Consider the following 17,822-nt stretch of genomic DNA (forward strand, 5'->3'; position numbering starts at 1 on the left):
ATGTGCAACAATTGTCAATCTTCATCCCCCAATAATTCCATAAATCCAGTCCAAATAGTTCTCCACGAGGGTGTAAATTCCAGGCAGTGTGTGACAACTATTTCCCCACGAAATCACACCGATCTGCTCCCATCTCCCAGAGTAGAGATTATGTATCAATAGTCCGCCCCCCGAATCCCCCTGAAAAATTAGGGAACATTAAGGTTACATATATAGGATGACGATATTTTTAATGTAACTCCACCCCAATTCAAGCAAAATTCGTAGAATGACATCAATTTATTTCATGAATTTTCAGACAAATTCAACTTTTCTTCCTTTCATGTAAAGTTTTGCAAAACTATCGATGTGAAAAAATTAACGAATTTATTACGTTACTATGATTTTGTGTCACAAAATTATGTTAGTTTTCAACGTCGTAATGCAGTTGTTTTTTTAAATGGTTATTTTAAATAATTGTAAAAATGTTTGATTTGTTGTGCAGAAAGACAAGAATCTGGTCTTTTTGAAAGAAGGATCTGATCCTTTTTTTCAAAAATTATGATTTAAAAACCATGTTTTTAAATATTCATAAAAATTAGATTTCAATTATTTTTACTGACGGTTACACATACGATGAAGATTTGATGTAAAGTTATTTTTTATGTATGCACAAAACTAGTGATTCTTAAAAAAACTTCTAATTCATTTCCCTTTTTCCACAATAAATTTCCTAAAAAAACGGACTCGCCATTTTTTTCGCATCGATAGTTTTGTCCTACCAAAAATTAACTTTACATTAAAGCAGTAATCTAAAAACTCGTGAAATTAGTGTCATTTCATAAATTTGCAGTTAAACAGATTGAGCATATTTTTTACGAAAATTATGCAAATACGTATGTATTCAGTTGCCTTTTTCCACAATAAATTTCCTAAAAAAACGGACTCGCCATTTTTTTCGCATCGATAGTTTTGTCCTACCAAATATTAACTTTACATTAAAGCAGTAATCTAAAAACTCGTGAAATTAGTGTCATTTCATAAATTTGCAGTTAAACAGATTGAGCAAATTTTTATGCAAAATATGTTGATGCAAATACATATGTGTATGTATTTCACCCTCACCACGCAGGCGTCTTTTCCATTCCCCCCGGCACACAACATCCCCTCGCCGACGGTGAAAGGGGCATAAAGTTTTTCGCAATATTCGTGATCCACAAGGGGCACATGGGCTGCCAGAGGGACGGAAGATTTCCACGTTTTATTCGGCGATGTCCTCCCCCACCCCACAATCGTCCCGAAGATGTCGTGCTCTTCGTGGTAAAGGTCGTGCAAATCGTTTACGCTCACACTGGGCAGACAAATCGGCTGAATATACGGAGAAAACTGGACGGGCCGCTGTAATTTTATGATGACCAAGTCATGCTCCTGCAATTAAAAAATGAAATAAAATTCAAATTTCTAAAATGGTATGAATTTCATAATTTTCAGATAAATGCAACTTTTCATATTATTATGGAAAGACAGTTAATTTTTGGTAGTATAAAATCTTGACCTTTTAACCAATTACTAAAAAAATTGGTTAAAAGTAATAGTAGTTAATTTATTTAATTAATAATTAATAAAAATAAAAATTATAATTATAATTATTAAAAATTAATTTATTTTTTAATTTATTTTTTAGTAGTTAATTTTTTATTGTCAAAAAAATAATTTGACATTAAAGTATGATAAATAAATTTTAAAAAACAAACTTAGGTGAAGGACGCGCTTAAAATATTAAAACAAGTTGCGTTAAAAAATGTCATAATATCGTTTAATATTTATTAATTTTTACTTCGCCGTGTGCCCAACTATTAAATTTTTAAAGCAATGATAATTAACAATAAATGTAACTAAACCAAAGACTTGATGAAATATTAAGTGCAGCGCTACAGGGGAGTTATTGAAATACGCCGGAACATGAGAAAATTTCCTCTATAAGAGGTGTCGCGATTTATTGAAAGATAACCATTCAAATCTCTTTGATAACTTTGAATCAAATTTAAAGTTTATTAAATACAAAAATTACGTATTTCGTACAATTGTTCCAAATGCTTGAAGGTATATTATTCTACTGTGTTAGTTGGGCCCACGGTGAAGAAAAAATTAATAAATATTAAACGATATTATGACATTTTTTGACGCAACTTGTTTTAATATTTTAAGCGCGTCCTTCACCTAAGTTTGTTTTTTAAAATTTATTTATTTAATTATTTTTAGTGATTTGTGAACTTCAATGCATATAATCATAATTAACAAATCTTAAACGTTGTTAATTGGGTGGATGCGTATCATACCAATTTAATCCCCCAGTTTCAGAATTTTAAGGATTATTCTGTGCAACATTCCTTGACACTTAGCGATCTAATAATAGCGTAATTCGATTGTCTAGCAACATTGGTTATGTTGAGTATTGAATAGCGATGGTAAATAAACTATTAGCATACGTTAGCAACCAGTAATCCAACACGTATATACATACGTAAATAAGTTGCTTAATGGAAATATTTCAAAAAGCTCTAATTCATTGAGTTTTTATCCGATTAAGTCGAACAAAGGCTGAAAATGTGCGTATTATCCAGCAGAATAGTAAAAATGGCAATCCCCCGGTCGGAAACGCTACCTTGATGTCAAGAAATGGATTTGAAATTTTAGGCATCGGACTTTGTACCAGAAGGAAGTAGAATTTTTGAAAAAATCGAAAAAACGTATCTGTAAAACAGAATTCTCTAACTATTTTGTTTCAACATGTTTTTCATGCAACGAACGGTTCGTGCTAAATCTCAGTGGGACCTTTTCCAAGTTGCAGCTGAATGCATACTTAGGCTTCGCCGTAACCATGGTGATCTTTTAACATGATTACTTTATGGTTACTTTTCCTTCACCTAAGAAAAAGTGAAAAATTTGGTGAACTTTGCTGCCGCAGAATAATTTTTAAAATTGTTGAAATGCATTTCATAATTTTTAAAGGTAACTTGGGGCAGCTTCGAAATTGAAAATTTTGTTAACTCTTAATAAGATGACGACTTGATCTGCATAAATATTTAATCTCACTCTATTCAAATTCAATGAAAATTTCTAAAATGGCAGAAATTTATAGAATTTTCATATAAATGCAGCTTTTCATACTTTTATGTAATTTACATCATGCAAAGTTAAGTTTTGCTGCTAAATACAGAAATATCGATTGGAATTTAAAAAAATAGCGAGTTATAAATTTTTCAGAAATTTATCGCGAAAAAATGGCAAATAAAGTGCCAATGTTTTTCAAATCGAAAGTTTTGCAGCGTCAAAAATTAAATTTTTCATAAAGTGAAAGAACTTGACGAAATTTGCTGCCGAATCATAAATTTCCTAAATTATTTCAATATTTTTCACAAGTTTTATAGGTCGAAACTCAAAATGATGATTAGATGTGCATAGTTTTTAATGCAGATACACTCAAAATAAGGTAGTAATGAATCATTACCATGCGGAATGACTATGTGGCTCTACCACGTCGGTTACGATTTGTCGTAGAAATGGTAATAATAAGTTCAGGGAAATTCAAATTCATTAAAAAATATTAAGGAAGTTAATACCATTATATATTAAATTTGAATTTCCCTGAACTTACTATTACCATTTCTACGACAAATCGTAACCGACGTGGTAGAGCCACATAGTCATTCCGCATGGTAATGATTCATTACTACCTTATTTTGAGTGTATGAATACTAATTTTCTTACGATAATGTAAAGTTAATTCTTCGTATTACAAAACTACTCTTAAAAAATGAGCGAATTAATGTTTCGAGGAAATTTATTCTGAAAAAATATCAAATAAACCGTTACAACGCATGTAACCAAGGGGTGAAAGGAGTGTCATACGTCAATGTGAATATCAAATTGTTCGAAAATTTGTTAAGATTGACACTTCTGACGTGTTTTCGACTTTTGTGTCTTATTTGTGTCAAATTTAACAGTTGATAACCCTTATGTGACCTTTATATGACCTCTGAGGTCAAAATGGAGGTCACCATTGAATTTGACATTGAAAAATAGTTAAAAATGACGTGTCACATGTCAAAACTGACAAGTGACACTTTTTCGTCACTTTTCGTCGCCGTGACGATGTCATCGTTACAGGTGACGATGTCATCGTCACAGGTGACGTCCAAACACAAAATGACCTGAATTTTCGAATTCCTCATTGAAAAATAGTTAAAAATGATGTGTCACATGTCAAAACTGACAAGTGACACTTTTTCGTCACTTTTCGTCACTGTGACGACGTCATCGTCACAGGTGACGATGTCACAGTGTCCATCTTCGAACTCGTCCTGTCCATTGACGTTAGGAGATCGTCATCAGCCTTAAGCAAAACTTGTAAACTTCATACATATTTCGTTAAAAATTACATTAGTTTCCAGATTCCATTCTGGATACCGGAAAATCTTTGCGACACGACGCTCCTCGTGGATCCCATCCATGACGGTGTTAATGTTAAAGTCTCCCAAAATTATGCGCAGTCGGGATGTTGCCATTTGGTCGAAACTGTGAAAGTAATTAGCATTTTTGTTTAGATGGATGAAGAAAAAAGTTATGGGATTCATAACCGATTATTGATTTTCATGTAAGATTCGATTATCAAAATCGTCATAATCAGCACATTTTTACTCATTTCTTGGAATTTGGTTTAAAATTCAGGACGTCAGATCGTTACCAATTTTTTTAAATGAAGCATACCCTCCAGATTTTGGAAGCTTAATTAAGGAGGACATCTTAAGCCTTCAGAAAAATTGGAAACTCATCGAAACAGACTTAAAGAACTCAATGCCATTCCATTACTACAAATGCGTCGTCCAGAATTTTGAAATAAATTTCCGGAGACAAGAAATCAATAAAAACGTCCTGATTTTCGTGATAAGTCGTCGAGTCCAACGTTAAAAAAAACAGTAATTATCCAAGAATTTCACAACTTTTTCCTCACTCAAACACGCAATGTTGCGCGGATAAGACGTGATTCTCATCGAGCAGCGTCCCACTGCAGAGCTGTTGGCGTTTGTCTCGCAAGAAAATTATAACCTGAAGAAATTATTAATTAAGAATTATCCTATCCACGTGCATACATAAATATTTACATATTTACCATCCACGGAAATTGGCCTCGATAAGTTTCTCGTCCCCCAACAATCCTAGAGTTATCATTGCACTGTGCCCCACATTTCACGACTTGCACTCCACATTCGGAAATATGGTACGGATTAAAATTTCGTCGGGTTAAAGAATGACTATAATTTCGCGAACTTGTCCTATTAATAGTTGGATAAGAACAATGCACGAAAATATCCCTACTCAGATAACCAAACACTACCAACAAAAAAAGTGGAAAAAATCCTGGTTTCATTTCACTAACAATAATAAATAACGCACAGGAACATATGTAAACTAATTCTAATTCTAAATCTGCCATCAACATGTGCTGACACACACAAACTGATCACTAACGCAAGAAATTCATTATGCAAAATATTTAATGAAAGTGGATTCTTAGTGAACTTTCAGGTTCTTGAAAAACACATTTTTTTATTATTATTCATTCGATCAATTCAATATCTACCAATTCACATTTTTGCCCCCGAGAGAAATACGATCTTCATTTCCCGTCGTGGATAAATCTACGTCTTCATCCGCTATGATTAAAATTCGGTTCACTGTTGCGGGATTGTCCAACTGAAAGAAATTAGTTAGAAATTAATTTGTTATTAATTAATTGCTAATTAGAAATTAATTATGGCGACATATTATTTATAGTTTTTAATCATTACCTGAATCAGCTTTGTGCAGGAGCGGGGGACGATGAAGGGAGCGATGTAGGTATCATTGGTGTCCTGGTTGGTGGCGTAGCCCTCAATGACGACGACTTCGGAGACATAATCCGGGATTTCGAACACGTTGTGGGAATCATTTATCGGAATGGTGGAACGTTGCAGGACGATTTGGATCTTGTCCAGATTGTTCTGAAAAAAACGGGGAAATATTAGAAGTAAGTAAATTAACTTATAATTCCTTAATTTAGTATCTAATTAAGGGTAGAAAATTAAACTATTTGCCAAACTGTTATACAACCAGTTGTTAAATTTTACTGGTCAAAATTATTTCAGGAATTATTTCCAGCCATTTTTCATCAGATGAGTTTCCACCAAAAATTAAATGTCTCAAAATTTGCATATATATTTTGGCCTACAATCTTTTTCGGATTCCTAAAAATTACCCAAATTTTGAGCTATCATACATACATCAAAACTGCCTCTCGGCCCATATCTTCATCTTTCTCGACTAAAAATTATACAAATTTTGCCCTTATCAAAACCGCCTCAAATTTACCTTATCATTCATAACAATTCTTATCTCAACTTAAATCCATCTTTCTCAACTAAAAATTACTCAAATTTCATCCCCATCAAAACCCCGTCAAATTTCCCTGATCATTCATGCCAATTTCCTTATCTGAACTTCTCATCTACCTGATACCGCGGCAACTGTTCCAGTAACCCTGTCGCTCTCCGCATTCCGACCGACCTCCACAACTGCCCCTCCAACGAATCGTAGGGATCCTCATATCTCTCAATCGCCTGGATAATGACCTCTTTCGGAATGTGGTAAACCAGCAGACTCGTCTCCGCGATGATATCCGACGCCCAAGGATCGTCTCGCAGGACGCCGTACTCTCCAAACACGAAGCCCGACGAGAAATAGTCCGTTTCCGGCTGCGAAAAGGTTAAGTCCATGTACAACTCGGAGTTTGGGATTTTTCCGTACTGATTCCTCGCCTCAATCAGGGCAGGCGTCGGCATATACACAACTTTTATCATTCCCGCCACAACGACGTAAATTCCGGAAGTGGGGTCGCCAAAGTGGCAGATGTGCTGCCCGAATCCGTAACTCTTCAGTTCAGCAGCGTTCTAAATTTTTGAAAATTATTGTTTTCTTGTTTTTGGAAAAATTGAAAAATCGTATAAAAAATAAGTTTTAGGACCAGAATCGTGTCGTAAAGTTCTTCATTGTGTTCGACCCAGAGGAGGTTAGCGAGCAGGACTTGGGACGCGGTGGTCTCGATGCTGGCCGGCGAGTGCCATAGTCTTTTTATTTTGAGCTCCATTATTCGGGTGAGGACGTCAATTTCAGTGTCGTCAAGAAGCCCTAGGATCATAAATTGACTGGTGACAATAAGTACTGCTCGTAGAAAGTACGAAATGAAGTTCGATGAAGTGAAATGACTTGAGTATGAAAGAAAATGACTGAATGTGAACAAAAATAAATTTTCACTCAGAAATCGTGATGACCGAATTTTGAATGAAAAAAGTTTTTTTGAACAGGTATGTTTTCAAATGGTTACGCGAAACATGTCCCCTATATTTTTGTACCTTCGTCCTTCGCATCATTCAGCGTGTCGCACATGACATTGATCACAGCTCGGCAAGCGTGTCTTGTTTTCAGGGCGATCGCAATTCCGGGATATTTCTGCTGCAGAACGGCTACATAAATAGTTTTAAAAAAAAGACAACAATTAACTAAATAATTCCAATTAATTAATTTTTTAAAAACGGACCCATGACTTTCAACCCTTCCGCCCTTTCTCTCTCCATATGATCCCGAATTTCTTTACAAACTCGTTTATTTTCAATCATCTGCGACACAAATTTCAGCACTTCTTCGGAAGAATGGACAAATCCTCGCGCAATGTCGAACCCCATGAAGAGCTGCTCATTGATCTTTCGGGACACGGATGTCTGAAACTGGGGGAGGATGGGCTGCAAGAAAATAAGTATGCAATTAATTAAATACCACTAATCTCTTTAACTAACCAATGGATTTCTCCCAGCGTATGCTCCCGATTTTGAGCAAACTAGTGTCAATCGATCTCAAATTTAATCAGTATGAAATTTGCGAAAGACACCATCTCCCAATGGGCACGTTTGATTTGATTCAGAGTTGCATCCGAAGAGGAGAAAACATGACACAAATTTGGAAAGTGTAAAATTGGAAGATTTCAAAGTCAAATAAGTAAAATATAATGAATATATTTAACTAGATTCAATTAGATGTGTTATGAAAACACTGTTTTCTGGCTCCAAAAATTTAGCGAATTTAGAAATTTAGCAAAACATTTAGTAAGAGTTCAAAAATTTCTCTACTTTAAGGTGAGTTTTCTCCTCTTGGGATGCAAATATCTCGGCCAAACGTGCCCATTGGAAGATCGTGTATTTCGCAAATTTCGTCCTAATCAAATTTGTCCTCGACTGGAACTATAATGGAACCTTTTTTCAAGCCACACCAGAATTTTTTAGCGAGTTATGTCGAAAAATCAAACCATAAATTAGGGGTCACATGACACTTATTTTTCCGTTGAATTGGAAAAATATTGGGGTCAAGGTTAACACGTCCACCCTTATTCTCCTCCAGTGGAGGAAACAGCGAGGCAAAATTTACTAACAAATTGAACTTTGTCCCTAATATTTTGTGTCAAAAGGTTACTCAACGGGATAGATAATTGCCCAGGGTGCATAAACTTCAAAAAAGTTTATGCACCCTGATAATTGCCATATGATTCCTAATTTTCGGCTTGATTTTTTGGCGCAACTCGCTAAAAAATCCCGGTGTAGCTTGTCAAAATCTGAGAGCATACGCTGGGAGACCTTCAACGAAACGACGTATTTTAAGTACCCTTAACAAACGCAACCCTCTCGACACTCTGAGCAGCCGGAGAACCTTAACAATTTGCAAATACTCGCTGGCACCTCCCTTCACAATCTTGCATTCACCGACCAGATTGAATATGCAATCTCCATAGGCTAACAGTAACACGATAATGTCCAAATACGTCCACGGATCACAAAAATAGTCCTGCAATCGGCGTCCAAGGATCTAAAAATATACAATTCATCAAAATTAACGTATGCAGGACTGGATGACTAATCACTATAATCGTCAAAATCTACACATTTTTAATCATTTCTCCGCTCTGGGAACTTATTTGAAAATTCTGGACGATAAATTTGCCGTCTGTGAGTTGATTAATGGAATAATGCTGAGTTTTTGAAGCCAGTTTCGATGAGGTCCAACTTTTCTGAAGGCTTATTAAACTTGAGATCTCGTCCGCCAAAAAGTGTCAAAATCTGGAGTGTACATTTTCAAAAAATTGACAACTCCCTACTCTACAAATTCATCGTTCAGAATTTTAAAATAAATTTCCACAGGGGAGAAATGATTAAAAATGTTCACATTTTGACGATAAGTCTGACCCATCGAAATAAAATAAAATTCCACCCTAAATTACATACATTGATGATGATCTCGACCGTGAAGAGGGCCGTGAATGCGATATTCAGCCCCACAAAAATCCCGTGATGCTCGCCACACGCCTCATCGGTGCTTGCCGCGGCTTCAACAAGCTCCCAAATTACGGGAATCAGATTCAGAAACACGCACGCGAGAAACACTTGTTCGAACCAATCTTGACAGACGATAATCCAGAACGGTCGTCGCCATCTAAATAAATAAATACAGCATTAAATCAAATTTTCAACTAGTGCTATTTTCAGGGGGCGGTTATGTATTTAAATATTTTCAATTTGATGACGACCGACTGTCAAACTTTGTGGGTGTGTTTCATAACTCGCATGGATCACAAAAATTGCAAAATATGTTTTCATATTTCGAGGTTTTCCATGAATGTATATGGGAAGTTTATAGATTTACGAGGTTTTCAGACATATTTATAAATATTTCCGGTATTATTTAAAAACATGCAAATCTTTTGCATATTTTTCCAAAAAATATGAATATACTGTTAATACTTGAAGGATGTAGGACAATGAGTTTTTTTTTGCTCAGAGAAATTAGACCACAAAAAATCCAGAATATTAAATCCAGAAATACCTCTAGAATTTTGCGAAAATTATTATTTTTATGGAACCTATTTGGTAAATATTTTTGCATTTTTTTCACAAGTATGAAACACATATTTAACGATTTCCCGTAAACATGCACATACCCTCTGGTCATTTTAAAAATCCAGAGTATTAATTACAAAATAACAATTTTGCGAAAATCCTTATCTTTAAGTTTTTTTCGTGCATACAAATTCGTAACTATTTTGGCATTTTTTCGCAAATATTAAATACATATTACACCCATTTTCCGTATTAAATACATATCCACCCTCTTTTAAATACTTTTAAATACTTACTTCGCCGTAGGTTTCGGCGGCCTCGAACTTTCATTCTTCTCCAGTTTAGAAATCTGACGATTCAGCCAGGGATAAAACCCGCCCCGATTTTTCGTATACTTGTCGAAATCCGAGCAACAAACGAGCTGCATGACGTCGTCCTCTTTCCGTTCCGCGTTTCCCATCAAAATCTGCAGCGCGGCGTCGGACGTGAGCCCAATACCGTTTCGATGCGTGTACGAAACTTTCATGGCGCGAATCACTTTTAGCCTGGCTTCCTCCGTCAAATTGTAATACTCCTCGCTCGTCGGCTCGTTCGGAACGACGGTGTGACACGTGCCGCAAACGGTGGCGTTTTCTCGGGCTGGTTCCGGCGAATGGATTTTTACAGCGATCCCTTCCAAGTCCTCGGTCGTGAGGGTGGGCTCTTTCTAAAGGATGAACAAGCCAAACATGCTAATTTTGCAGCATTAAATTACTAAAGGGATGGGCGAAATACTTTGTCAAAATATTTGCAGTATTTCGAGCTCACAATGGAGGTCTTCCAACGTATGCTCACAGATTTGGACCAAATTAGCGTCAATCGATCACAAATATAATTAGTATGAAATTTGAAAATAGAACTATCTGCCAATCCACAGGTTTGGTGGAGATATTTGCATCCAAAGGGGGAAAAATTGGCAGCAAATTTGAAAAATGAAAAATTTGCCAGCCTTGGGGGTGCGTTTTCTCCTCTTTTTATGCAAATATCTCCGCCAAACTTGAGCATTGGGAGATAGTTCCATTTGCAAATTTCATACTAATCATATTTGTGATCGATTGACGTTAGATTGGTCCAAATCTGTGAGCGTACGTTGGGAGACCTCCATTGTTAGTGGCGAAAATACAGTATTTTGAGTTCCTTTCTTCTAAATGGTTGGGGGAAAAAATTTCCAGGATTTGTACAACAAATTCTAAACACATTTTGCACAGAGACCTACACAAGTTTTCCAAGTTTTCAAAAATTGCAAGTAAAAATTAAAATTAAGTAAGAATTTGACACCAAAAAAATTATTTCCGGTGAATTTAAACCTTTTAAAATGGGATAGATTAGGTGAACACTGTCAAATGAAATAAATTGAAGTAATTTGCATGATGGAAAATCAAGATTTTTTGCAACTTCAAAAACAGAGGTGATCAGAATACTTTGTCAAAATAGAGTATTTTGAGCCCCGAGGGTTTGTATTTCTGGGGCTGTTACACCCACAGAAAGACTGGAATATACATGGGAAATATAACAATGGTACGAAAATACGGCATTTATAAAACCACCCCCACCCCCACCCCCATCAAATCCACCCCCACCCCCACCCCTAGCTACCTAGGTTCTATCTAGCCTAGCTAGCTAGATTTGCTAACTCAGCCTTCCAGGCTTTCCGTGTACCTAGTTGATCTAACCTAACCTGCTCGCTTCGCTCGCTAATTACGAACGATACCCCTATATGTAATAGAATCTCACTTTGCCCCAAGGTATCTCACGTTGCCCCATAAAAATTGTGGGGGTGGATGGGGGTGGGGGTGGATGGGGGTGGGGGTGGGGGTGGATGGGGTGGGGGTGGGGGTGGATTTGATGGGGGTGGGGGTGGTTTTATAAATGCCGCGAAAATAGAGGTTTTCTGAAGAAATTAGCTTTTTATCGCTGGAAAAATTCTGTATTTTTAGAAAATCGGGAAAACAATGCAACGACATTTTGACAACGTCGCTTTATTTAGGTGGACAGATTTTGCAAATGAAGTGATCAATTTGTATCAAAAATGTGTTTTTAAAACAGCACTTGAATTTCCAGGAATCTATCACATTTTAAACAATTATAATGCACCAGAATTTTATTTCTCGGTGTCAAACTTTACAATTTATGAGAACTTGTTCCTTCCTTCCTTCATTGTCACCACGATTAGCGAGATTTCAAAACCGAAAAGAATTATTATTTTTTGTACAGAAACCGATATTCTGATTAGATTTTGCTTCAGTTTCTTTCGACCTGTCAGAAAAATACCACTTTTCTGCGAAATAACTCCGCCTGGATTTCCGGCGCTGCTACACCCACAAAAATACGAGAATCTACGTAGAAAAATAACAGTCGTACGAAAATACTTTTCCCCTGTCAAAAATACATAATTTTTTTTAAAATCGCGAAAACTATGCACTTAAAAATTCATTTCTTCAGGAAACCCTGTATTTTCCTACCACTGTTATATTTTCCACGTGGATTCTCGTCTTTTTTGTGGGTGTAACAGCCCCGGAAATCCAGTTATTTCACAGAAAAAAGTTGTCTTTTTCATTTTCTTACCAGGTCAATTTTCATATTGGTTATTTCAAAAAGACTAAAAAAATCTAATCTGCATAAATTTTTCTGAACAAAAAGTATTGTAATTCTTTCCGGTTTTGAAACCACGCTAATCGTGTTGACAATGGAGGAAGGAACAAGGTTTAAAAAAATAGCAAAGTTTGACACCGACAAATAAAATTCTGATGAATTAAAATTGTTTAAAATATGATAGATTCTCTCGTCGCCAGCCGTGCATCGAATAACAAACGAAATTATCGAAATAAATAAAATGAATAGTTGAAAACAGATTTTTACGAATTTAAAGGCAGAATATTTTCCACTTAGATTTTCCTCTTTTTTTTTTGGGTGTGACACCCTCGGAAATCTAAACCTTGGGACGAACGGAGCTCAAAATACTATACATTTAACAAAATATTTTCAAAATTTGAAGTATTTTGAGTATTCTCCATGCAGATTTTCGTCTTTTTGTGGGTTTAACACCCCCGGAAATCTAAATCCTGACAGAACCGAGCTCAAAATACCGGATTTTTGACAAAATATTCTCAAAATTTGAAGTATTTTCCCCATTACTCGCTACGTACCGTCGCTTTGTAGGGATTTTTCACCGTACAAAATCCATTCACCATCGTCCAATCGGCATCGAACATGTTTGGAGAAAGTTGAAACATTCGAATGGCCTGGTTTTTCAGCTTGACAATTCTTTTGATGGCATTGTTCATGTCTTCTTTCCTGCCCACGCTGACCTCCGTGAGTCGCAGGGCTGTCAGCAGGGGTCGCGTCGTCGTACCGTTAACGACCAGGGTCAAGAACACGATTCCAGCAGTTTGAAATAGCATCTATATAAGAGGTAAAGAGAATCGGTGTTATTATCAGGGTAAACTGGATAAGTTTTTGCACGTATTTTTTGCACAACTAATTTTATGCAAATAGCATCTAAGTACATATGTATGTAAAATGTATATAAAATGTGAAGAGAATCTACATTACTCAACTGCATGGATTGATTAATTGTTTGTTCTGCACACATATTTTTTGCACATATTTTTTGCACATATTTTTTACACACCTTTGAACCCATCAGCTTATTTTCGCAGAAATGTTCATTTCGATAAACATCCAACGCCAAACAGACTCCAACAGCGCCCCGTAGTCCACCCCTGTAACGAATTTGCATGAAATTAGTATTCATTTCCACCCAAAACTCAGCGGTATTACAATATTTCGTTTCTAGCGGATTTGCTTCCTTTTTTGTACTGGGAACCAAGCCAGGGAAGAAATGCGAGGTGCAAGAAACTGCACGAAAGTGCCAGAAATATGCGTTATCAAGCCACGCACCTCATGAATTACGTCGTCTGGGCGTAGTTTCTTGCACCTCGCATTTCTCACAGGTCAAAATGAAACCTGCATGAAACTACTTTCTTTCAAGTGGTTTCTTGTGCCCGAAACAGTGGAAAGAGGGACAATGTTCCCACAGTTATTCGATGTTCCCATCATCTCTCCATGTTATATAAACCCCTCCCTCTCCCATCCTACAATATTAATGTCCCCACAGCTGCCGCGGCCACTGGCCCGAAACACTGTTTAATCATTTCTTTCCCCTTACCACATCATCACGATCGTATTTTGCCACGTCATTCCATACCCGATCCAAGCAAGTATTGGATAAAAAACGAGGAGCATCACAAATCTAAAAATATTGCCAAAAAACTTTAAAATATCTCCAAAATAATTAGCATAAATAAATATTCAACTCTAAAATCTAGTCACCTCGACACATGAATCGCGATGTAGAGAAGGATCAAATTCCAAAAGTCGTTCTGATCAATGTCGTTCACGGCTGTTTCCGCAATCACGATTCCGACGAGCATGAACAGCACGGTGTTCGCCAAATATCCCATGATGGACCAAAAGTGATGGACAGCTTCTTCTGAGTCGGGGCTTATCACGGTTCGCTCCGCCCGCATCGTCAGGCCCAGCAAGACCACCGCCATGACGCCGGAAACGCCTAGAAATACAAGTTTTTCAACGTGGTCCATAACTTTTCAACAAAATCGTCAAAATCAGCACATTTTAATTATTTCTCCGGTCTGAGAACTTATTTTAAAATTCTGGACGACAAATTTGTAGTCAGTGAGCTGATTAATGGAATGGCGCTGAGTTTTTTAAGCGAGTTTCGACCAGTTACAATTTTTCTGAAGGTTTCTTAACCCTGAGATCTCCTCCTTCAAAAAGTGTCAAAATCTGGAGTGTATATTTTTTTAATTGACAAGTCCCTGCTCTACAAATTTGTCGCCCAGAATTTTATAATAAATTCTCCGAGCCGGGAAATGAATAAAAATGGGCTAATTTTGGCGATGAGTCCTACGTTACTTTGAAAATTATACCGATTTTTCATCAACTTTTTTTAAAAGCTACGTACCGAGCACATCCTCGCTAAGCCAATAAGTAATGTAAGCCGTCACAATGGTCACTGATATCTCGACGGGAGCATCATTAAAGACATAGCTCAAGAAAAAGATGGTAATTTTCCCCATCGCCCAGCCAAATGCGGGGCCACCGATCGCAATCTGTACAAATTTCAGGACTGAATGCCCAAAAACTGCCGGCAATGTTCCTGGCGTTTTTCCCAGAGCTGCTTCCTCCAAAATTTCCTCGAAAATCTCGTACAACAGAATTGCAACGCCGTCATTCTTAAAACAAAAATAAAATATGTTAGATTTCTGCACAACATGCAATTTTGCACATGCAAAAATTTAAATTCGCAATTTTTACCAGTAATGATTCTCCTTCAATCATCACACTCAAGACTTCCGACACGCCTAAAATAAAATAGAAAATAATTATTATTTATGAACAATTTTCCCAAAAAGTGACCCAATTTGCAAACCTAGTTCACGCAGAATAGCAACAACAGCGACAGGATCTGGCATACAATAAAATAAACTTCAGAAAAACACTTTTCATTCCATAATTACAAATTTGTTTAATTATCTAATTACCAGTCGCGCTAATAATGCTACCAAATAAATTGGCCTGCATAAAATCCCATTTATAAGTTGTGAAGTAGTGGCGACATACGAACGATGTGATGAAAGTGCACAAAACCATGCCGGGAAAGGCGACGATGATGATCTAAATAAAAAAAAAATTGGAATTACTGCATAATTAACATGCAAATTAGTTACAAGGTAGGTCTCCCAGCGTACGCTCTCCGATTTTGAACAAATTAGTGTTAATCGATCAGAAATTTAATTAGTATGAAATTTGCGAAAGACGCGATCTCCCAATGGGCACGTTTAGCACAGATATTTGCATCTGAAAAGGAGAAAAGTAAAGTAAAGTCGACGAATTTTACGCAATATTCGTTTTCTCCTCTTCGGATGCAGATATCTGCGCCAAACGTGCCCATTGGGAGATCGCGATTGGCACTATTGCGGTGGATCGAAGTCAACCGGACAGAATTTCTACGCGCCAAAATCACGTGCCCATTTGATTAACATTGGAGGCGGGCCGAAATTCAAATCAAATCCATCCGGTTGACTTCGATGCACCGCAATAATTTGCTCAAAATGCGCTCGGAGACCTCCATTAATTGCTACATGATCACGTGGGTTCGATTTGTAGTAAACGCATTTGCCGCAAAAGCAGGGGGCGAAAACCGGTAAAAGACGTTATGTCGACACTCTGCCAAAATATTTAAAAAATTAAAAGTTCACGAGAATTTTCGAGCATTTGTAAGAAATTTTGGGACATGTTTGTTTCCGAGAATTTTCGAGGATTTCTCGGTTTTTTGTGGGAATTTTCCGGGATTTTCTCCCCCTGTAAGCGCAAATCGAACTCAATCTTGATCACCAAAGCACGTACCTGGATCGAACTCCGTTGAAACGTGTGGACCGGGATGGAAAACGCACTCTCGAAAATTAGCAGGGGCAGAAACGTGTACAAAATCAGGCTCGCACTGACCCTCGCAATCGCCGTGTATTCGTTCATTTCAGGACAATATTTCTTCGAAAATGACCCCACCACCAGTCCGGACAACATGAGGACCACCGTGTAGGGGACTTGGAGATCGAAATGCTGAATCACGGCGCGAATGATGGCGCCATACGTGATTATCGCGATCAAAGTGAATAACATCTTTCCATCGATGTCGATATCAAATTCTCCCGCGGCGGTGACCGAGCACTCGGAAACTGTAAAAAAATACAATTACAGTTTTATTTCTTGGGGGTTTTGCTACATTTTTTTAGCACTGCAAAGGAAGAAACGCAAAAAATAAGCGCCATGTAGCCAGGCCAGGCACCGTATGAAGTATAGCAGCGGGGAGTAGTTTCCTGCGCCTTGCATTTCTTACAGGTCAAAATAGTTACAGGAAACCATTTTTTTGCCGTTATTTCTTGAAAATGGTTACTTGTACGCAGCTTTTTTGTTTTTTCGTGGGTTTGCTAAGCACATTTTTTGCACTGAAAGCAAGCCACGCAAGAAATTCGGGGTGCAAAAAACTGCAAGAAAGTGCAAAAAAGTGGAAGATGCAAGAAACTGCAAGAAATGCAATGCGCAAGAAATTCGAGGCGCAAGAAATGCGAGGTGGAAGAAACTGGGAGAAAGGGCCAGAAATATGCGCTATCCAGCCACGCGCCGTATGAAGTATTTACAGCGGCGGAGCGTCGTTTCTAGCGCCTTGCATTTCTCCCAGGTCAAATCATTTATCTGCAAGAAACCACTTTCTCCCCGTTATTTCTTGCGCCCGAAACACTATTATGATTTAATTTCAATTTTCAACTGTCCTCACTCACCCATGACGTCATCATGCAACGCTTTTCCAACTTGCCGTTCGAGTAAGCCGAGTTCACAAAATTCCTGAAATTCCAGCCGATCCAGTTCATCGTCATTGAAGAGTTTGATCGTCTGCTTGATCTTCATGGGCGTCTTCTTGTCGTGCTCATCCTCCGAGGCCGAGCCCACCGCGAGGACGCCAAGGATGACGACGAGGAGGGGAAACCATGACCGTCGTGGTAATAGTTGCAGCGCCATGATGATTTTTAATTCGCGACAACTTTTTTTATGAACCAGTTAGCATTTTGGGAATTTAACACACTGGAAATCTACTTTGATCCATAATTAATTATATATCGATAAATAATGCAAACGACGTGATAAGTTTCCATAAAAACAATTTCAAAAATATCTAAAGTTTTCTGTCTAAATTTAAATTTATGTATTTCACAAAATTAGTTATCATGAACCTAATTTTATTGT

The 17,822-nt window shown here is 37.2% G+C and overlaps 2 protein-coding genes across 2 annotated transcripts; both read right to left on the reverse strand.

Annotated features, from left to right (window-relative positions):
• Positions 1–21: 21 nt before the first annotated feature.
• On the reverse strand, positions 22–5,494 carry LOC118438648 (prostasin-like). Its single transcript, XM_035859191.1, has 5 exons — positions 5,153–5,494; positions 4,994–5,088; positions 4,422–4,557; positions 1,105–1,407; positions 22–180 (listed from the first exon to the last, which is right to left on the reverse strand). Exons 1-5 carry the CDS (start codon positions 5,480–5,482, stop codon positions 22–24), a joined length of 1,023 nt encoding a protein of 340 aa, XP_035715084.1. The 5' UTR covers positions 5,483–5,494.
• Positions 5,495–5,602: 108 nt separating this feature from the next.
• On the reverse strand, positions 5,603–17,788 carry LOC110859034 (sodium/hydrogen exchanger 10). Its single transcript, XM_035859263.1, has 19 exons — positions 17,360–17,788; positions 16,428–16,756; positions 15,563–15,695; positions 15,451–15,486; positions 15,336–15,382; positions 14,983–15,253; positions 14,331–14,568; positions 14,167–14,250; positions 13,630–13,720; positions 13,145–13,399; positions 10,256–10,665; positions 9,348–9,555; positions 8,731–8,931; positions 7,616–7,817; positions 7,431–7,541; positions 7,043–7,206; positions 6,531–6,968; positions 5,832–6,023; positions 5,603–5,736 (listed from the first exon to the last, which is right to left on the reverse strand). Exons 1-19 carry the CDS (start codon positions 17,595–17,597, stop codon positions 5,620–5,622), a joined length of 3,765 nt encoding a protein of 1,254 aa, XP_035715156.1. The 5' UTR covers positions 17,598–17,788; the 3' UTR covers positions 5,603–5,619.
• Positions 17,789–17,822: the final 34 nt, after the last annotated feature.

Source organism: Folsomia candida, unplaced genomic scaffold (genome assembly GCF_002217175.1).
Source record: "Folsomia candida strain VU population unplaced genomic scaffold, ASM221717v1 Fcan01_Sc024, whole genome shotgun sequence".
Classification (NCBI taxonomy): Eukaryota; Metazoa; Arthropoda; class Collembola; order Entomobryomorpha; family Isotomidae; genus Folsomia; species Folsomia candida.